This window comes from Sus scrofa, chromosome 12 (genome assembly GCF_000003025.6).
Source record: "Sus scrofa isolate TJ Tabasco breed Duroc chromosome 12, Sscrofa11.1, whole genome shotgun sequence".
Classification (NCBI taxonomy): domain Eukaryota; kingdom Metazoa; phylum Chordata; class Mammalia; order Artiodactyla; family Suidae; genus Sus; species Sus scrofa.
In genome coordinates, this window is record NC_010454.4 from 58,283,808 (window position 1) to 58,304,993 (window position 21,186).

The 21,186-nt window shown below is 46.0% G+C and overlaps 1 protein-coding gene across 1 annotated transcript in view; it reads left to right on the forward strand.

Annotated features, from left to right (window-relative positions):
* The window catches only part of LOC102160183, a 159,401-nt gene continuing 138,560 nt past the window's right edge, over nt 346-21,186 (forward strand). The window contains exons 1-3 of the mRNA XM_021066318.1: nt 346-380; nt 733-887; nt 1,775-1,882. Of these exons, the coding sequence (XP_020921977.1) occupies nt 346-380; nt 733-887; nt 1,775-1,882 (298 nt within the window). The remainder of the gene's footprint in view (nt 381-732; nt 888-1,774; nt 1,883-21,186) is intronic.

The following is a 21,186-nucleotide window of genomic DNA, read 5'->3' on the forward strand; positions in this document are numbered from 1 at the left end:
GGTTACTTCGGAGGACAGGTGGGTCTGAAGGGCGGAAAGGAAATCCATACATCTCCTGTGCCCACCCCCTGCCACTGCCCCCAGGGGTGTGAATGAAGCTGTTTTCCCGATTCAGAAAGATCCAGTGCCAGCCTGCCGCTTCAACACAAGGGTTCACTGTGACTCATCGCTCTGTCCATGCTCTAACCCACGCTTCCCCCTCCATCCACCTCTCTCCCTGTTCTCTGACTCTCAGTGTCACACACACTTGTTGACCGCCCTCTGGTGCCAGGTCTATATTTGGTTCCGATGACACAAAGATGAATGACAGACAATCTCGTCTTCCGAGAAATTCCCCAAGGGGAGATGGCGCTGAAAACCCAGAATTGCAGCCTAGTGGGGTACCGGGAACCCGGGCAGCTTCTCGTGGGTCCAAGGAAGCAGGCAGTGATGAATCCGCTCCGAGAACCTCAACGGGGTCTGGATCAGGCAAACCCGTGAAGTTTCTTGACCGCTGAATAAAGTGATTATTTTGTCATGGTTACACATAGAGCTTCTCTTTCTCACAGATAAAAGCTTTGGATTTTAGGAGGAAAATGCACTGTTTTAATCACACGCACACATGTGTGCACACACACATAGGCACACTCACACTCACACACACACACACAGGTGTAAGAAGGAGCTGATGTTTCAGGGCCCCTCTCAAAGTGCTCTCTCTCTTCCAGGTAACTTCGATCACCTTACATGAAGGTCTGAAGGTCAGCAGGCCCCGCAGGTAGCCTTCGTGTTTAAGAGGCCGGGACCAAAGGTGAAGCCTGCCAGCAACACCAGAGTTGCATCCCACACTCAGTCCGGCTTGCAATCGGAGGGCAGGCACGTCACAATTCTGGTGGAAAGGATCCAAGGTGTGTGTGTGTGTGTGTGTGTGTGTGTGTGTGTGTGTGTGTGTGTGTGTTTTAGCCATGCCTATGGCATGCAAACTTTCCTGGGCCAGGGATCAAACCCAAGTCACAGCAGTGACAATGCCAGATCCTTTCACCACTAGGCCACCAGGGAGCTCCCCCAGTTCTGTGTCTTTGTGGCTCTCGCCTTTGGCATTTACTCAGGAAATAACATCTGAAAAGCTCAGCCAAGGGGGCCAACTATGAAAGTTTCCTTTCCATCAACAAACCAGTGGCACTGTCCTTAACAAATGACGGTGGATTCATTCCTCGGCTCAGTTTCACGTATGCCATTCAGTCAGTTAATGAACACTCTTTTGGTACCCGCTGTGTGCCGGCGCTGGGCCGAGCCTTGGGATGCACACGGCCACCTCCTGGGTGATGCAGGAAGAGGGATGCTGCTCCCACGCTTTCATCTGGGCTTTTGTTCCTTTGCCCTGCCCCCTTTCTCCCTGCCTGTTCTACCCTCGTCATTTTCATCCTCACTCCAGGCCTACAGGGGGCTGCCCAAACACTTCTTCGTTGATGGAGTGTGGGCTCTGATCGGATCCATCACTAATCACTCGGCCTCCGGGAGTTTCCCTGCAGGGGCCCTAAATAATGCAGGCACTTAGGTGACTCTCAAAGCAGCTTAGGAGACTGAAATCGGGCATCCAGCTGCGCAGCCGCAGCCCTCCTGATAATTTACAAACTGTTTATGCTTTCAGCCCTGATCTGCCCTGTCCCCAAGCGAGGGTAAGTCCAGGGCCAGAGAGGAGCAGAGAAGTGGGAGTTTTCCTTCTCTCTGACACCCGAGGATGAGCTGCCCCCACAGAACATCACGTTGGATTCACTCCATGCTTCTTCTCCAGAACCCCTGCCTGCTGGACCTGCAGACAGACTCAGATTCTCCAGGACGAGGCCCCTGCGGAAAGATGGTGGGAGGAGAGAAGGTGAACTTGGTCCCGGGACTGCATCAGGTGAGTGGTCCGTGGGGCCAGGAGACCTGAATTCCTAGGGCAGGTGTCCGGCTCCAGTCCCGGCTCCGTGTGAACCGAAGTAGCAGGGTCATGCTCTCCTCTGCTGGGCTCCCTGGACGGGATCTTTGGAAGTTCCAAGCACTGAAATTCTTAGGAAGCCATCTCTCCTCCCCTGGCTCTCTGTACCCTAGACCCATTCGAAATGCAGACTCTTCTGAACTTAAACCAGTCCCAAGATCCAGCAATATAATTTTTTATTATTTATTTATTTAGATTTTTGATTTAAATTAAAAAAATTAAAATATAGGTGATATACAATGTTGTGCCAATTTCTGCTGCACAGCAAAGGGACCCAGTCATACATAGACAGATGTTCTTTTTCTCATATTATCTTCTATCCTGTTCTATCACAAAAGACTGGATAGGAGTTCCCGTCGTGGCGCAGTGGTTAACGAATCCGACTAGGAACCATGAGGTTGCGGGTTCGGTCCCTGGCCTTGCTCAGTGGGTTGAGGATCCGGCGTTGCCGTGAGCTGTGGTGTAGGTTGCAGACGCGGCTCGGATCCTGCGTTGCTGTGGCTCTGGCGTAGGCCGGTGGCTACAGCTCCGATTCAACCCCTAGCCTGGGAACCTCCATATGCCGCGGGAGCGGCGCAAGAAATAGCAACAACAATAACAACAACAAAAAGACCAAACAAACAAACAAACAAACAAAAGACTGGATAGAGTTCCCTGTGCTGTGCAGCAGGACCTTGTTGCTTATCCATCCTGAATGTAGTAGTTTGCATCTGTTAACCCCAAACTCCCCGTCCATCCCAATCCTTCCCCCTCCCCCTTGGAAACCACAAGTCTCTTCTCCAACATTATAGTTTTTTTAAATGGAGAATATTTAGGGCATATTTTGAAAGATTCCATTACTTCCATTACTGTTATTGTTGTCGCTGTCATTGTTATTATTCATGATCCGCCTCCCACGCCCCCTGGCAACCACAAGTCTGCTCTCCTGGTCCCTGATATGCTTCTGTTTTGTAGATAAGATCATTTGTATCATATTTTAGATTCTATATATATTTGTCTCTCTCTTTCTGACTTACTTCACTCGTGATGAAAATCTCTAGTTGCATCCGTGTTGCTGCAAATGGTATTATTTTGTCCTTTTCATGACTGAGTAGTATTCCATCACATAGAGGTACCACATCTTCTTAATCCATTCACCTGTTGATGGACATTTAGGTTGTTTCCGTGACTTAGATATCATGAACCCTAAATATAGAACTACCATATGCCCTAGCAATTCCACTCCTGGGCATGTGTCTGGATAAAACTTTGATTCAAAAAGATACAGGCACCCCTACGGTCACTGCAGCCCTATTCACAACATCCACAGAAGGATTTTTATTAATACTTTTTCTTTGGAGATGTTACTTACAATGATTTTTGCTCTTCGATTCCTTACCCAGCTGAACCAAGATTGATAAAAAGGTTCTCCTGGATTCAGAAATTGATGTTCATTCATTGCCATGGTCTCCTTTGCTTGGGGTTGTCCCACCATTTTTCTACCCTTAGCACCTGGAAGACCAGGCATTGTGCGAAGCAGGACAGCAATCAGAAGGAGGGCAGAGCTTGGAGGGACATTGCACCCCTTTGAGGGTTGGCAGGGGGACCGGGGCTTCATTAATCTAATCTGGCCCCTGAGGAAGAAAAAATTAGTGCTCTCCGTATGTACATGACCTTTGCCCCAGTTCTATTTTTGGAATCATTGCTGGAGGGTCTGTCAGTGGTGTCTGGGGGGGAGTTAAAACAGAATTTACAATTGAGTGGTCGGTTCACCCTTGCATGGAGCTCACTGCCTTGAGAGAAATCTGCAGCTCAAATAATAAAGAGTCCGAGATTCCTCCAAAGCAGTCTGTTCATTCAGAAAAGTCATTAAGTGATGCTAAAAGTAGATGCTAAAAGTAGATAGAACTGGAGTTCCCGTCATGGCGCAGCAGAAACGAATCCCACTAGGAACCGTGAGGTTGCGGGTTTGATCCCTGGCCTTGCTCAGTGGGTTAAGGATCCAGCATTGCCGTGAGCTGTGGTGTAGGTCAAAGATGCAGCTTGGCTGTGGTGCCGGCCGGCAGCTGTAGCTCTGATTCAACCCCTAGTCTGGGAACTTCTATATGCCGCAGGTACGGCCCTAAAAAGCAAATAAACAAATAAATAACTAAATAAAATCGGATAGAACAACCACCTAGCTGGGCTGCTGACTGAATTTTCATACAGTGGCTAAATATTTTGATTCAATATATTCAAGCAGAATCAAATACTTGTTTAATTTTATTTATGAAACGTCATTTCAGTTGAACAGATGCTATGGTTAATTTCAATTCATGTTGGAGACAGACGCGTACAATTTCATTATTGTCTTGGTCAGATGTCCAATCTTCTACTACCTCTTTGTGCTAATCCAGTTAGTTGGCAGCTCGTGACTGAGAGGTACTAATGTAGGGAAAGAAGGCCACTTTCTTCGATGGATTTTTAAAATTAGAATTTGGGAGTTGCCGTCGTGGCGCAGGGGAAACGAATCTGATGAGGAACCATGAGATGGCAGGTTCAATCCCTGGCCTCCCTCAGGGGGTTAAGGAGCTGGGGTTGCTGTGAGCTGTGGTGTAGGTTGCAGATGCGGCTCAGATCTGCTGTTGCTGTGGCCGTGGTGTCGGCCAGCAGCTGTAGCTCCAATTCGACCCCTAGCCTGGGAACTTCCATATGCCATGGTGCGGCCCTAAAAAAGCAAAAAATAAAAATAAAATAAAAAATTAAAATTTATCTATGTCGATGTTCTTAGGACCAATGATATAAAGTCGCCTCAAAACTGTGTAACTACAGACCCAATTCTGTACTGCTTACAAGAGACACCCATTAAATATAACTCAGGCACTCAATAATCATGAGAAAGCAGGAGTGACTCTATTAGCATCAGAAAAAGTCCACTTCAAGACAAGACGTATTATCAGAGACAATTTCATAATGATGAAAACAGAACCTGACAGAATTAGAGACGTCAATGCACGCTTATAGTCAGGAATTTTAACATTTCCCTTTGCATCATTGATGGAACCAGTAGGTGGTATAAGACGTCAGGATACAGACGATTTGAACAACACTACCGTTCAATTAACCTAATGGACATTTCTAGAACTACACACGCAACCAGGTAGAATACACGTTCTTTTCTGGTAGACGGAGATCATTTGCCAAGATAGACCACGTGCTATCAAATAGCAAATATTCAGCTAGCCAATACTCAGAGATATAAAAATATTCGATCATGCAGAATATCTTCTCTGACTACAATGGAGTTAAATTAGAAATGGAAAATAAAAAGATATCTGGAAAAGCCCCCGCTATTTAGAAGATAAACCACATACTCCTGAATAACCCTTGGCTGGAAAGAGAAATCCTAAGGGAAATACGGCCAACTGAACGATCGGGGCTGGCACAACAGGTTAAAATCGGAGAGATGGATCAAAGACATAGTCCTCAGTGAAATCTGTAACTCTAAATGCTGATATTACGAAAGAAGAATGGTTTTAAATCAATCCTTTGAGCTTCCCTTTTAAGGGACTAGAAAAACAAGAGAAAGCAAATCAAAACCGAAATAAAAGGAATGAAGGAAACGGTAAAGATAAGATCAGAAACCAGTGAAATACAAAATGCACAGACAATGGAGAAAATCAGTAACACTAAAGGCTGGTTCTTCGAAAGATCAATAAAATTGAAAAAGCTCTGGTTAAACAACTGATGAATTGATACTGATAAAGGTGAGAAAAAAATACGAATGACTAAATCAGGAATGAAGAAGGACATTAGTTTGGATGCCACAGATGCTAAAAAGACAGAAAGGGGATATACTGCGAGCAGATTTACATCCTTCAGTTTAGCGACTCAGGTGACATGGAAAAATTTCTAGAAAAACATATGTTGCAAAAACAAGACACACAAAGAAACAGAAAATGTAAATAGCTCAAAGATGTTCAATTCAATTCATAATAAGATCCTGGATCAAAGAAAATTCTATGAAAGATGGCTTTCCTAGTAAATTTTATGATACAGTTAAGGAAGAAATAAAACTAATTTTAGACAAACTCTGTCTGAAAATGCGAGGCCAGCATAACCCTGATTCCAAAACCAGACAAGAATATTACAAGGAAACCACAGACCAATAACAAAAATTTGTCTTATGAACAAAGATTCCCAGACCCCTTGAAAAAAAAAAATAGCACATATTTATCTTGGTCAAGTTAATAATATCCTAAAGGCTTACCCTTGTATAGGATCCAGGAGTTCCTAAAGAGGCACAGTGGAAACAAATCCGACTAGGAACCTTGAGATTGCAGGTTTGATCCCTGGCCTCGCTCAGTGGGTTAAGGATCTGGCATTGCCAGGAGTTGTGGTGTAGGTCACAGACGTGGTTCAGATCTGGCGTTGCTGTGGCTGTGGTGTAGGCCAGCAGCTATAGCTCTGATTCGACCCCTAGCCTGGGAACCTCCGTATGCGGTGGGTGCAGCCCTAAAAAGACAAAAGACCAAAAAAAAAAAAGATCCATAGACAGGCACCTTCATTTACATATACAAATGTCTTATGCTTATTGGAACACAAAAATTAAAACATCCTATTACTTTAATTATACCTAAACTAAATTTATTATTAATTCCACATTAATGGAATTTTTTTGCTTATGCATATTTTAAGTAATAATTATTGTCCAGAAACTTATTTTTGTGTATTTTTCTTATATTTGGTTATATTATCAGCAAGACTCCAATATCATAACAAAATATTAGCAAATTGAATTCATAACTACATGAAAACGCTAACACTTCATGAGACAGTGAGCTTTTTTCCTTTAAGAAGTCACGACTGCTTTACCCTTCAAAAATCAACCAGTGTATTTTACTACACTAACAGAATGAAGGAAAACTCCTGATCAACTCAATTCGTGCAGAAAAAAGTATTGGGTAAAATGAAAAACCCACGTGTGATAAAAATTCTCAGCAAACGAAGAAGAGAAGCTTAACCTGATCATGAATAGCCATGAGGAATCTACAGCTAACATCATAGTAAATGGCATTTGTAAAAATCTTAACGCTTTGCTCTTAAGATCTGGCACAAAACGAAAATACCCGGTATCCTGATTTTGAATGTACTCCTGTACTCCTTTTAATTTTTTATTTTTATTTTTTGACTGCACCTGTTCCCAGCCAGGGATCAAACCCATGCCACAGCAGTGACAGTGCCAGATCCTTAACCTGCTGAGCCAGCGGGGCACTCCTTCTGTGCTTCTTTATGTGTGTGTGTGTTTTGTATTGTTTTTTATACGCCTGTTGGTACTTTGGATAACTGTCTAGGCTTTCTGTCTCAGAGATCATAGGCAGTTCTGGGATTTGCTTCTTTTCTTCAGCAGAATACTTCTCAGGTGGCTGAGCCTTATTCATTCATTTTCGCTGTGTTTTATTCCATGATGTGAACAGTTTACACTACATTGACTAGCTTTAGATGCTTACTTTTTGGGGGTGGTGGTGGTTTGGTTTGAAGTTCACTGCCTTTGAAAGAAGATAGGGAGTATCTTGGTATGAGCTGGAAATGTAAACAATATTTTAAAGCAGAAGTTCCCAGAAGTTTATCGACATCGAACTTTCCAGGGTTTTACGACCTTCTTCTCGACAGCCTCTTTTGGTCTCAGGGGTTGTAGAGCGAAAATGAGCAAGGTTTATTCTCTCCCAGACTTCTCGCCAGTCTACATGGTGTCTGCTAGTGAATCCGGTGTAAACACTCCATGTCGTTGGTCCTGAGGCCTCGGGGCCCCATTAGATGCCATGCCTTTCAGGACCAGGCGCCAGAAATGGCCCGTCCTACTCAGGGTGGGGAATGGAATGATCCAGTTTAGAAGGGCTTGGGATCTTATCCAAAATGTCCTTTCTAACAAATAAAGAAATCGAGTCCCGGAGAGAGAAAATAATAATGTCGCGAAGGTTATTAGAGGTGTAATAAAGACCCCGGCGTCCTTGGGGTGAGCCCCTGTCTCTGGACACCCGATTGGCATGCAAATCAGCGACATTAGAGAGACGATGCGTGCACCTGCCAGCGTCATGAATGCATTAACAGAACGACCTTTATCAGATTGGCTCCCTGCTACTTAGCAGAGAGGGGGCCGGAGGGAAAGGGTTACTGGAAGGGTCAGTTCTGACTGTGTCTCTCGGAGGACAGGCTTGGGGGGGAATTCTGGGATTGTGCCTTGGGGGGGCGGTGGTCCCCAGGAGGCAAACATAATTCCTGGCTCCTTTGGAGGTCGGGGCTGGGGAGGGAATTTAGGGAAGGGGTCAGCACCAACAAAGGAGAGATGAGGGGATGTCGAAGTCGAGAGATGTGGACGTTTCTGTGTGACGGTGAAGAAATAACTTTGCTTTGTGTAGAACAGGCTGTAGTCATCACAGAGCTGGAGGCCTAAAAACCTTCATGCTCTTTCTTCCTTCCCTGTATCCCTGCTTTTATTGTTTTCTGTTTCTCCTCGTTCCCAACGCCTCCGCCAAGTCTGTGCTGGATTTTGAGAGTTTTTATAACGAGTCTCCTCGCCTGGTCCTTCTTGCCTAGAGAACTTGCCCGTTCCTGCAGATTCACTCCACCTGCTGTTCTGAATCCTTCTGTGGCTCCTCATTATTATAGAACAGTTGGACCTGCCTCTGCTTCTCAGGCAAAATCTATGTGCACTTATTTCCAGTGAGAGCGCTCAGCACCCCCACTCATGGTTTTATGGGTTTTTTTAAAGTGAGGTCTCATCAGACTCCCTGTAACCTACTAACCTTCTCCTCCCCTAATCAGCTCAAAATCACTGCTGTGGCCAGCTGGTCTCCTGGAGGTCTTATCTCGTAACCCCGTCCTGCCCCACCGGCCGCATCTCCTCTCCAGGATGCTCTCCGGTTACCCAGCAGAGAGCATCGCCCACCCTCCCTGCCCCAGCTGGCCCGGCTCAGGGCCTGTTTTGTCAGCTGGATCTTTGTTGACCTTTCCAATGCCGATGATATACTTTCAGTTTTGCCTTTTAAAGGCCAATGAGAACTAATTAAATAAAACAGCAGAGTGCCGTGGAACGCGGCCACTACCTAAGTGCTTTACACGCCCACCGCCTTGTCTCAGGCAAGCTCCGTAACAACCTGCTGAGATGGCTCCTATTAGCGTCCTCTTCTCACAGAGAAGAAAGCTCGAGATGCAGAGGAGCATTAGAGCCAGTATCTAATTCTAAAGACTCCAACCTCTCCCTTCATGGCCTCTGCTAATTAGAGCCACACCCCTTGTTTTCATCAAGACGCTTCAGTTCCCTTCGTGGGATCGAAAAACCTCCCTTAGCAGCTGTGCTTTTCCCTGTAGCCCTGAAAGTGGCCGCCCCGAGCCATAAAGGCTGCTTCTCTACGCTTGTTCATGGATATTCTTCAATGCAACAGTTTTTCTCAGAGATGCTGTCGAGATGCCTTTTAGAAATGAAATGAAGCTACATAAATAAGTCCAGTGAATCCATGCTAAAGAGTTAGCCATTTATCCTGCAGGCTATGGATTGTTTTAGGAGGAATGTAACAGGGTCCAATTTATTTTTATTTGTTTTTTAGAAATTTCCCACTGACAGTGCTGTGGAGGGTGGATTGCAGTGGGAAAGAATTGGGGCCAGAACAATAGCTATTGTAGCACTGTCAGCTCTCAACAAAGTAATTATGTATATAATATATATAATAATCTCATATACGGTATGTATAATATATATAACTATATACCATATATAATATATATAATAAATATATATTTCAAATATATATATACCTTTAGACGTTCATCTACACATATCATTTTTCTTGCAAACATCTTTGTTGTTCCACATACGTGTTTTCACTGGTCAGTTTTTACCATCTTCTGGGACTTAGGAGGCACTTTTATCAGCAAGGATGAGTATAAAAAGTGCTGCAGTAACACACCCTGACAGCTCAGGGATTGCGGCCGGTGGTGGTTCATTTCTGAGCCACACAAGGTCCCATGTGGTTCAGGAAGTGCTCGGGAATTCCAGCTGCTGCCAACTCAAGGCCCTGCCCTTGCGCCACAAGGCCTCCTGAACCACCCCCCCAGCAGAGCATCAGGGGCCGGCTTAGCGGCTCGTAAGTGCAGTGCGCCTCTTCTGCGCTGCCTTCACTGTCTCCAGTGCTTCACACGATCCTGTTGCAGTGCTATATATTGTATTAAAAATACATGTAATATATATATTTTAAAAATATGTATTTTAAATTTTCAGCGGTTACTTTGTACTCGTTGACCAGCAGCACCCAGCAGGGCCCCATGATAAGGAGGGGCTGGGCCCTGAGCCAGGCTGGCTCCTACCTGGGTTCTTGCCTATGTGATGCTTATCCTGGCTCAGAAAACTTACCAATTGTGACATGGAAGGAACCTTCAAGGCTACTCTGAAATAACGGAAACCACACCGATTAAGTCCTTGAATGCTCAACTGTAGAGCTATAATTTGGGGGAGGGGCTTCCTTCAGTAGTATACTTAAAAAAAAATTCACTATGGACTTTCGGCCCTTCACGGATTATGTCAAAGCAATGAGAAGAAAAATATATGTGTATCACTGCCTCTCTGCATCCCTGGTTTATGTGCTCCTTTATTACCCCTGAAATAACCAAAGAATGAATCGACAAGAGACGCTTTACGAGGGCTGAGATGCTGCTGAACCCCAGTGGAAGCTTCCAACGCCCCATTTTGTAGCAGAAAACTTGTTCCATGGGCAGCGTTCTAGCTCCATGGCATGCGGAACTTTTGTTGCTTATCTCTCGCCCCCAGGTCCCCCAGGTCAGGGTGGGAAGAAGATGCATTTGCTGGCCTGGAAGGTACACGCGTAGGGCTGCTCCCAGAAGCCTGGCACTTGAAAGGATTGGAAAATGAGAGGGCACTTCAAGTGAGGAGGAGATAACTCATGGTACCTTCTTTCGGCATCCAATTTCCCTTCCCAAAGCCATTAGCTCTAATGTTCCATCATTAACTGGCTTTAAAAACACACAACCAAGCCTTGTGTTGTTTTGCTTTCCTGCCGTCATTCATGGTGACACTTTTCGTGGGGATCAGAAGATGCCTTCAACAAAAACAAGAGCAGAAGACTCAGAAGCCAGGGATGACCCTCCATGGAAAACATTCCAAGTGTGTGTGTGGAGGGCAGTTTCAGACCCCAGAAAGGTACGGGACAAGCAGAAATCACTTTTCCCCTCCCCTTGAGGTCATTTGCATGGAAACTATGATACTAATTGGCCTAACGTGGCTCTTGGGCTCTGTGCGTTTTGTCTTGCCCTCATCTTCAAAGTGCTCCACGAACAATGGGGCTGATTCTTCCACAGAGTTCCTGCTAAGATTTTCCGGACTGGGAGCAGAGGCGTCCCGAGATCTTGGTCCCCTGCAGGGCGAAGTTGGTGGCTTGAGGCAGGGCTCCTCTGATCTTAGCCCAGAACCGGGGAGGCGGGGTGGGCAGAGACTCACCTAGGGAGCCGCAGTTCCTTCTGAAGAACAAGGATGTAGAAAAAACCCTGAACATGAGGGCTTCCCAAGCTGAGACTGGGAGAGAAGTTGTGGGTGAATTAAACCAAGGGAATGGGGTCAGCCTGGAAGCTGCGTGGTGTTCCTGGTGAGCCCAGCATCAGACCTCCTCTTGCTTCTCCAGCAGGACGTTGGGAAGATGTGCCAGCTTCCCCTGTGTGGTACCCAAAACTCTGCCAAGGCAACGAGTCACAGTCTTGCTTTAAAATCTGGTTAAAGGTGACTACTTTGTATACACACGCAATGGAATATTACTCACCTCTCGCAAGGAAGGAAATCAGATACAGGCAGCAACGCGGATGAACCTTGGCGACATGATGCTCCATGAATAATGAGCCAGGCACCAAGGACACATCCCAGATGATTTCTCTGAGGCTCCTGGCATCATCAGACTCACAGAGACAGAGAAGAGGATGGTGGGCGGAGAGGGTGGGGTGTTCCTGTTTGATGGGGACAGACTTTCAGTTGTGCAAGATGAAAAGAGTCCTGTGGGTGGAGGGCGGAGACGCTTGGCCACCACATGAATGTGCTTCAAGCCACTGACCGGCACACCTCGAGATGGTTCAGAGGGTACCCGCTGTGCTGTGTATATTTTTTTTAACCATGATTTAAAAGAAAAAAAGGCCTCTCTCAGAGCACCTCGTTAGGGCTGCCCACTCTGGAAGGTTAAAGCCAAGTTAAAAGGGGATGGAGAGGAGGAGGAAGAGCTTGTGGGGTGAGAACAGGAGGGGGCAGCCGCCTCCGGAGCCTCGGAGGTCCAGAGGATGGAGGGGGAGAGTGACTGTCCCGCCTCCATTCAAGGAAGAGGAAGGATGGCATTTTCTGGGGTTCCTTCTCGGGACGGTACCATTTTGAAGCCCTGAATGGCCCCCAAGCCTCGGATAGAGGCGGCGTGGGTTTCCAGCATCTGACGTCGGGTGGGAATGCCAGTAACAGAGGCAGTATGGTCGCCACTGACGGAGGGCTCGGATCTGAACTCATGAAGACGCTGCTGCACACTGGCTCATTACTTATGCATCTGATTTTTTTCGTGGCGTCAGACTGGCTGAAACTGGTTATCGTTTCTTCTATTTATATTTTGCAAACCACCAACCATTCTTAACCAGTGAGCCCAGCAAGCATTTGTGGCTGTTTGGGTCTTGGGTTCCTTCTAGCAAATAAGTACATTGAGATATTGCAGAACATGGAAAAGAAGAGGAAAAAAAAAAAAAAAAAAGCCAACTCTGTTGGATGGAGGAGGTTGTTCATGTAAAATAATAAACAGATGCTCGACTTCATCCTAACTCCCAAGCAACCCTTAAAAGTCCTAACTCAGAAACTCGTTATTGTTTGCCTGCCTTGTGTCCTCTGCGGGGTCCTAGACATGCTAGATGTTTAAAGGTATTTTAATGAATCAATTAAAAGAGACAGTCTGCATTCTTTATACTCTTGGCAGCTCTGGAGGCGTTGGATGTAGGTAGACTGTCTTTGCTTGGCTATGGCTTCCTGGGTGATTTTTTTCTATTCAGCTAATGTTTTCTCTAACATATAACTTTCGATGAGGAAAGAATCTTCTCTTAGATCCTCTAACTTTTCAATTTTAGATGAAAGCGAATCCGGCAGACCTGGCACAGATGTGTCCCTGGTACCGTGGGCAGCGGCGATTTGGGTGGCGTGTTGGGGGTGGAAGTCAGATTGGGGTAAAGGTCAAATCGGAATTCAGGAGCAAACAGAATTCTCTCCTCTTTCGGAGGATTTTGGCCTTGGAGAGAAGAAACAAGGTGATGGCTTAGGGATGTCCTGGAGGAGGCTCCTTGTTGTGATTGGAGTGTTTCTAAGCTGAGGGCAGTAATCCAGGAGGGAAGAGGGAGAAGAGAATGGGGGTGAGGCTGCAGAGAGGGAGAGGGTGGGAGGGGAGACAGAGAGGGTGGGAGGGAGAGGGAGGGAGCGGGTGGGAGAGTTACGCTGCAGGATGACTACATAAAAAGTGAAAAGCAAAGTCATAGACCTTTTTCAAGTCTTAGAAAATAATTTTAGAGAGTATTTTATGTTTAAAAAACCCTTCTTCAGCGTACATTTCTCTAATGATCTGTATCAGGAGCGCTAATATTTCTTGTTTCCCTCTATGAAAAATAGGCGTATCGAAAGCTTTCATGTCACCGTTTCTTCTCTGCAATTCATTCCTGACTTTTTTGTTTCGATTCTATGACTTTCAGCACAGAGAATTAGCATTAAACCATCATGTACTCTTATGCAACTTGTGTGTTCATTCTAACATAGTTTTCTATTTGTAGTCTAGTTGTAATTCTAAATTTTACTGGGTTCAATATTCCCGCATTAGGGCTCTAATTCCGTGAAATATTCCCATTTTTGAATTTTATGTTTTGATGCAGCAATAGATTATTGATTTATGTCTTGGTGGATTTTTAAAGCAATAGGACTTGGATGGTACTTTTTCTCTATCCTTGGATGTTGTACATGAATTTCTATTTAATTGCCTTCACCTTGTCCTGATGATTAATTCTTAGGTCATGAATTTTCCTCCATATGAATTAGAGAATGTTCCCTTCATTTTTGTCTCATGTTTAATACGATAGAGAAGAAATTTCAGGATCACCTATTTAAAAAAATTTTTATAGATAATGTCTTTGGGTTTTGTTTAGGAAAAATTATAGCCTTTACCTTTAAAAGACAACGATTTCATAAGACTATGCTTTTTTTGTTTTTTTTTTATGTTGCAATTAATTACTCCTGGCGCTGGATGAAAGTTTGGAATCTAAAGACTTGAACCTATCCTTGGTTTCCTTGGTTCTAGAAAGTTACCTTTTATTCCATTTATTCCATTTGTTCCAATATCTTGCTCAGAAATAAAAATTGGAGTTCCCGTCGTGGCGCAGTGGTTAACGAATCCGACTAGGAACCATGAGGTTGCAGGTTCGATCCCTGCCCTTGCTCAGTGGGTTAACGATCCAGCGTTGCCATGAGCTGTGGTGTAGGTTGCAGACGCGGCTCGGATCCAGCGTTGCTATGGCTCTGGTGTAGGCCGGTGGCCACAGCTCCGATTCGACCCCTAGTCTGGGAACCTCCATATGCCGTGGGAGCGGCCCAAAGAAATAGCAAAAAGACAAAAAAAAAAAAAAAAAAAAAGAAATAAAAATTACTGGGGTTTTTTTGTTTGTTTCTTTTTTTGGCCGTGACACAGCATGGGGAATTTCCTGGACCAGGGATCAAACCCGAGACACAGCAAAAGGAACCAAGCTGCTGTAGTGACAATGCCGGATCCTTAACCTGTTGCACCACAAGAGAACTCCAAAATCACTCTATTTTATAAGCGGAATATCCTCTCCAATGGTTGGCATGGATTTCTTTGTTCTGTCCCATTTCCCATTATATTTTGTAAGCATTCCTGAGGTTTTTTCCCTCCAAATCAATAATTCCACTTGGATTTTGCTGCCACATTTTAATTTTCCTTGGTATCTTCTCTTGCCTTGTCCAGGCCTCCTTTAGTTTTTCCTCCAAAGTCTGTTATCATCTCATGTTTTGCGCGAGGACCCATTTTGGGGGAAAAGTACTCAGAGCACCAATCAGGTGATTTCTTGAAGGTACAGCCTTTCCCATGCTGTTGACTGCTCTGCGCTCTCTCCTGGACAGCTGCTTCTCTTCCGAGGCCCCAGGTTTCCTGGACTCATCCTCGTATTTCCCATGAACAGGATGGATGGAGTTTTCTCGAACCCACCTAATTTTTAGAGTTCTCTCCAATCATAAGATGCAAGTCAGCAAATACCTGTCGTGTTTCCCTTTTTATAAAGAATGACTGAAGACCCAGAATTCCCCAAACTCTCTGCCCTGTTGCTTCTTCCCATTTCTGCTCTTTCTTTGTCTGTAACACCCACCACTTCTTCCCCAAACCCTACTCCGTTGTTGGGTATCATTATCCCAAGTACAGGCAGAAAGATGCTGCTGGGGTGGATGACCGAGTGATTGGAGCCCCCGCTGCCTTAGGTAACTCGTCCATGGTCGCTGCAGAGCTTCTGTTCCTGAGCTGGGGAAGAATGGAGCACATCCTTGTCGGTGAATTTATCCATTTTCAGCTGGGAACTGTAGCAGAGGTGGTTTGGGATTTCGTCCTTGCCCCCCATCTTTTAAATTGTGGACATTCTTCCAAGAGTCTCACAGGAATTTGATTCTCCGTCGTTTCTTATGTGGGATAAGTTTCTTCTTCCTTCCTTCCTCCCTCCCTCCCTTCTTTTCTTTCTTTCTCTCTCTCTTCTTTCTTCGCTCCCTCCCTCCCTTCTTCCCTCCTCCCTCCCTTCATTTCTTTCTTAAAATTTAGTCTCCCTGGTTATTTTGGCCAGAACATAGAAGACCTCCTTTTGTGAACTCCGATTCCGATTTCAACCTAAACTGGAAGTTCCACACCCACTTTCCAAAGTAACGTTACTCGCAGCAAAGGCTTAGAATTCTTACCGCATCACTGAACCATCCTAAGGAAGAGGGTTAGTGCCCGACTCTGTTGGTTCCCCACCCAGCAGACATTCCCACCCTTCTCCACAACCCTCGATTTGGGGGGGACATTTATTTCCCCAGACTCCCCTGCAGTTAGAACTGATCCAAATCCAGACAATGTCAGAAAATGTGTTAGGACTTCTGGCTAAGATTTTTCTCTGTAATGAAAGGAGAGAAAGTCAGAAAGCAATGTCTGGCCTCCTTCCCTCCATTTCTATACTGCATTTTTAAAAAAATAGGCTTTTTTTTTTAGTAGTTTTAGATTTACAGAAAAATTGAGCTTATCGTGCAAAGAGTTCCATGCACCTGCCCAAACCCCTAACCTTGACATAGTGTTTCTTTTATTACTACTGTCTTGCATTAGTGTGGGACCTATTTTGCAGTTGATGAGCCAATATGGGTAAATTGTTATTAACTAAAGTTCACAGTTGACTGTAGGGTTCACTCTTGGTGTTGTCCACTCTAGGGGTTTGGACAAAAGCATAATGCCTTGTATCCACACTGCAGTACCGACCAAAAAGTCCCTCACCTGTTCATAACCCTTGGCCACCACTGATCTTCTAACTGTCTCCGTAGTTCTGCCTTTTTCCAAATGTCACCTGGTTAGAATGGAACAGTACGTAGGCTTTACAGACTGGGTCTTTTCACTTAACAATATGCATTCAATTCCTCCATATCTTTTCTTAACTCATTTTATCACTGAATAATAGTCTATGGGATGGATATACCGCCGTTTGTTTATCCATTTGCCTATGGAAGGACATCTTGACTGCTTCCAGCTTTAGGGAATAATAAATAAAGCTGCTATAAACACTCATGGGCAGTACTTGATGATCTTTTGTGAGAAGGTGATGCCTGGTGCAATGGCAGCCGTGTTTCTACCATGAGGTGACAAAGGTGAGGAAGAAAGCAAAGATGCTGAGGACGAGAGTGCAAGAAGGGAAGAACTGGGACCTTGCCGATGTCTGAGCCAGTGAGCCAATCCAGGACTCCTTAGTAAGTTAGCACTAACTGCCTCCATGAATTAAGCCACCATGACCTTCTGTGTGTGTGTAAAATGGCTAATGCACTCCATCCTTTATTTGGTTGGGGTTAGGTTCTGTAGCACATTCTAATTTAATGTAGCATTTTAGGTAGAAAGAAGACTTCGACAGTGTGGGGGTTTTTTATTTTTATTTTTTCCTTTTCGGGGCCATATCGGTGGCATAAGAATATTCCCAAGCTAGGGGTCAAATTGGAGCTGCAGGTGCCCGCTTACACCACAGCCACAGCAACGTGGGATCCGAGCCTCGTCTGCAACCTACACCACAGCTCACAGCCATGCCAGATGCTTAACCCACTGAGTGAGGCCAGGTATTGAACCCGCATCCTCATGGATCCTAGTGGGTTCGTTACCGCTGGGCCACAACGGGAACGCTGACACTGTATATTTTTTAAGTCAAAATTTCCTGATGTGCTGTAGAACACGAGGGTCATTTACTATTTAAACCTTCGTCCGTAGTAACTCATGCTTAGTAAACTTGTAGTGCCAGTGAATAGGAAGAGCTTACATTCCGGTGCTCCCCGCGGTTCTCAGGGATGCTACTTTGCAATGTGCGCGGATGCCTCTGCCTCTTCTACCCTTTAAGTGCAGCCTCTTTATTCCGGGCCTCTGAAAAGAACGGTGACTTTCTCACTCATCCTCACAAACAGGAGGCCGCCAAGCAGCCAGCAAGCCCCGCTTGGAAATGTTGGGCCAGACAGAATTCGTTAACAGTTGCCATCAGGACGGCCCAAGGAGAAAACCCTCTGTGGCTGAGGAAGAAAATCAGACTTGATGCCTGCCGCCTCATTAGCAATCTGATCTTCAAAGCACCAGCATTCTAAAAAACCTCCATCTCAACACTAATCTCCACTCTGAATAACCTCAAGCTCTTCCAGCCTCAGCTTTATTATCCCTTTCTGGCTGCCTCCAAAGCCACAGCCCTTTCCTCGGGCCAAGGCACCCAGTCTGCCTCCATCTAGGTGCCAAGTCCACACGGTCCGTGGTCACCCCCTGGATCCACCCACACCAAGCCATCCTCTCTTCCGCCTCCCGGGATTTCAGACACAACCATCTCTGTATCCCAGAGCCCTTCCTAAAGTTAAATACCTCTGGGCTCTTTAATTTCCCTGCTAAGACATCATTTCCAGACCCTCTTCTCTCTGGGTCTCTCCCACTGGACGCAGCCTCTCCCGTCAGCATCCTCCGTTCACTGTGGTGCCTCAATTCCACAATTGGGCTCTTCCAGAAGCAGGTCGTCAGATGAGGACCGAAATGCAGGCAGAGTACAGCACAGGGAACGACACTCACTATCTTGGATAACCTATCGTGGAAAATAATCTGAAAAAGAAATACACATATACGTGTCGCCGAACCACGTTGCTGTACACGTGACGCAAACACACCATGGTGTATGCACCATCGTTGGATTTAGAAAAGAATGTTAGAAAGGCAGGTGGCTATGTGGAAATGAGCGCTCTGGGCACCTGTGGGGGGGTCCATCTGCCCTGTGCCTGCAGGCCAGCATCTGGAGCTTACTCTCAGAGCTGCCCACGGATGAGTAAAGAAGCCGTGAAGTCTGAGCCGACTCCCACCTGTGGTTAGTATTCCAGGGGTGACCTGGTACACACACATTCTCATGAGCACTCACTGCCTTTGTGAAGAGTCTAGAGTTCTTTTTCTTTTCTTTTTTAAGATACCTGAATCCTATTCTTGAGTCCTTCACATTAGGAGGGTAACCAATCGAAACCCATGAATTTACACACTGCCCCCAAGTCTCTGCCAGCTTGTATGTGTGCAGTTTGTTGCGTGTATTTGATGAGTTGGGGGCGTCCACATGGGGAACCCTACTTGTATTGCCTTTCCCTTATTTGGTGGGTTTGGAGGCAGAAGCCAAGCTGTGAAGACCTATCTTCTGCCTGAAGATGCCCTCCTTCCACCCTGTCCCCTCCCTTTCTTCTGACATGGTCTGCCCTGTGCTAACATCTTCTCCTGCCCAGGCACCCCTTGCCAGCTCTCAGATCCCAGGCCCGCCACGGGTCACGTACTTAACAGCTCTTGTACTCCCCAGCGAAGCCCTGCACATTAAACAAATGAAGTTACACAGCCGTCACAGAGGAAGCCAGGAAAACAGGGCAGCTGTTTTGCCTTCTAGTTAAAGAATACAAGGAAGCTGGGTTTTCTCTCTGAGTGCATAGGACTACATATAAATTTTCCATGGAAAGTAATTCAGTTAGTACGTGTGGCAAGTTTGCAAATTTATTTACACTATACTTAGCTGTGCACAGACATTTTAACGTTTCTGTTCCCTACACTGTGTCTGTTTTTTCTTGGAATCCCCTCACCATGCCGGGAAGAAGAAGAAACATTTAACTTTTGATTTGCATATGTGTGTGGTATTGTGGTGGTTTCCAGCCTAAGGAGCCTTTTGGATGACTCAGTCTCTCCTGGGAAAATCCTTGGTCTTTCCTATGATTTTCTCCTTCTTTTCCCCGAGTAATCTCTCTGAATGCCAGGAGAGCTGTGTGGAGCTGAGGCTGGGGGCTGGGGCGCAGGCAGTGCAGCCCTCCTTTGGGACGAGGGACGATGGATATTGTACCTGCAGCTGCCTTTAGAATTGATGGTGGGGACCTCTGGCTTCTGGTTGCAAACACCCTGTACACTGCAGTCTTTTTATCTTACTTCCCCATGTCAGCTGGTCCACCAGCCTGTCCACCAGCTCCGTGTCCCCTCAGTGGAGAACAGGGAACCACAGAACCTTCTGGTTTCTCCAAGCAGCGCGGCAGTGGGAGTACAGCAGTGGGCTTATCTCTCCAGCCACCTCCCTCGGCAAGGCTGCCCTACCGGGCGGAACATAGCCCGGTGACTTTCATAGCAGCATCTCCAGGCTGTGGCCAGGGACTCTGACATCCTTGGGTTTGCCCACACCTATCTAGGGATTTCTATCATTTCCTTTTTTTTGAATTCCATTGTCAGAAAGGGAAAACAGGAGCACACTCATGGGTCTCTCTTCCCTATTGGAAATCAAATATTCCAACCCACTCGCTCTCTCTCGCAATTCTTTTGGACCACGTGACTCTGTGGGGCCATTCGCACCTCGGGGTTGATAAGCTGCGACCAGGTGTATCTCCACATCCCTCTCCTCTCAGGCCTGACAAGCCACCAGAAGCCACAGGATTAAGGATGGCAGAGCTCCAAGTTAGAGGCAGGATGCCTGTGCCACCTCAGACTTTAAAAGAACAAGGAGCAAACCTTTGTTGTGATAAGCCCCTGAGATGTCAGAGTCTGTTTCTGCTGTAGAGAGGCAGTTACCCTCCACAGCACACCCTTTCCCAGCTGCTGAAGCAGGGAAGGGTGGTTTTCCCACTTCCTCTTCCGTGGGGAAGGGCATCTCAGGATTTGTGTCTTCCTTCTGGGGGCGGGCTGTGGGGTGGAGGTTGGGGGCAAGGTGCATTAACCTTCATGGCTGAGCCTTCATGGTGGAGGGTGAACCTTACTGGGCCAGTTCAATTGGGTTTTGAGCTCAAATCTCTCCAGTTATAGGTTTTCAGACATAATCATGTATGTTTCATCACATAGGCTTCATGAGGCTTCCTGACTAGAACCAAGGGGCTCTTTTGATTGTAAACGCTGGAAGTCTCAGTGTGAATAAAAGCATCACCAACAAGCCTAAAGGTGGTCATATCAAGTGCAAAAACATGCATGAGATGTGTGAAGGGTCCAATTGTTTCCCCACAAAGAGGCTGAAGTCTTGACTCCCACCTTACACCTGTAAATAGGACTCGTCTTCGGAAATGGGTCTTTGCAGATGTAATCAAATCAAGATGAGGCCATCAGGATGGACCCTAATCCGAAATGACTGAAGTCCTTATTGAAAAGGGAAATTGAGCTGACAGAGAGACAGACGTGCACAGAGGGAGGCTGACGTGAAGACAGGGAGAATGCCACCTGCAAACCAAGACCACCTGAGGCTCCCAGAATCTTCTAGAGATACCCTCCCTCACAGCCTGCAGAAGGGCCCAGCTCTGTTGACACCTTGACCTAGGACTTTCAGCTTCCAGAAGAGGAAGACACTGCATCTTGGTTGTTTGGGTCCCCCAGTTTGTGGGATTTTATTGCAGCAGCTCCAGGAAGTGCATACAGGAGATACACGTCAGTTTCAGGTGTGTGGTTGCTCCAGGGAGAGAGAGGGGA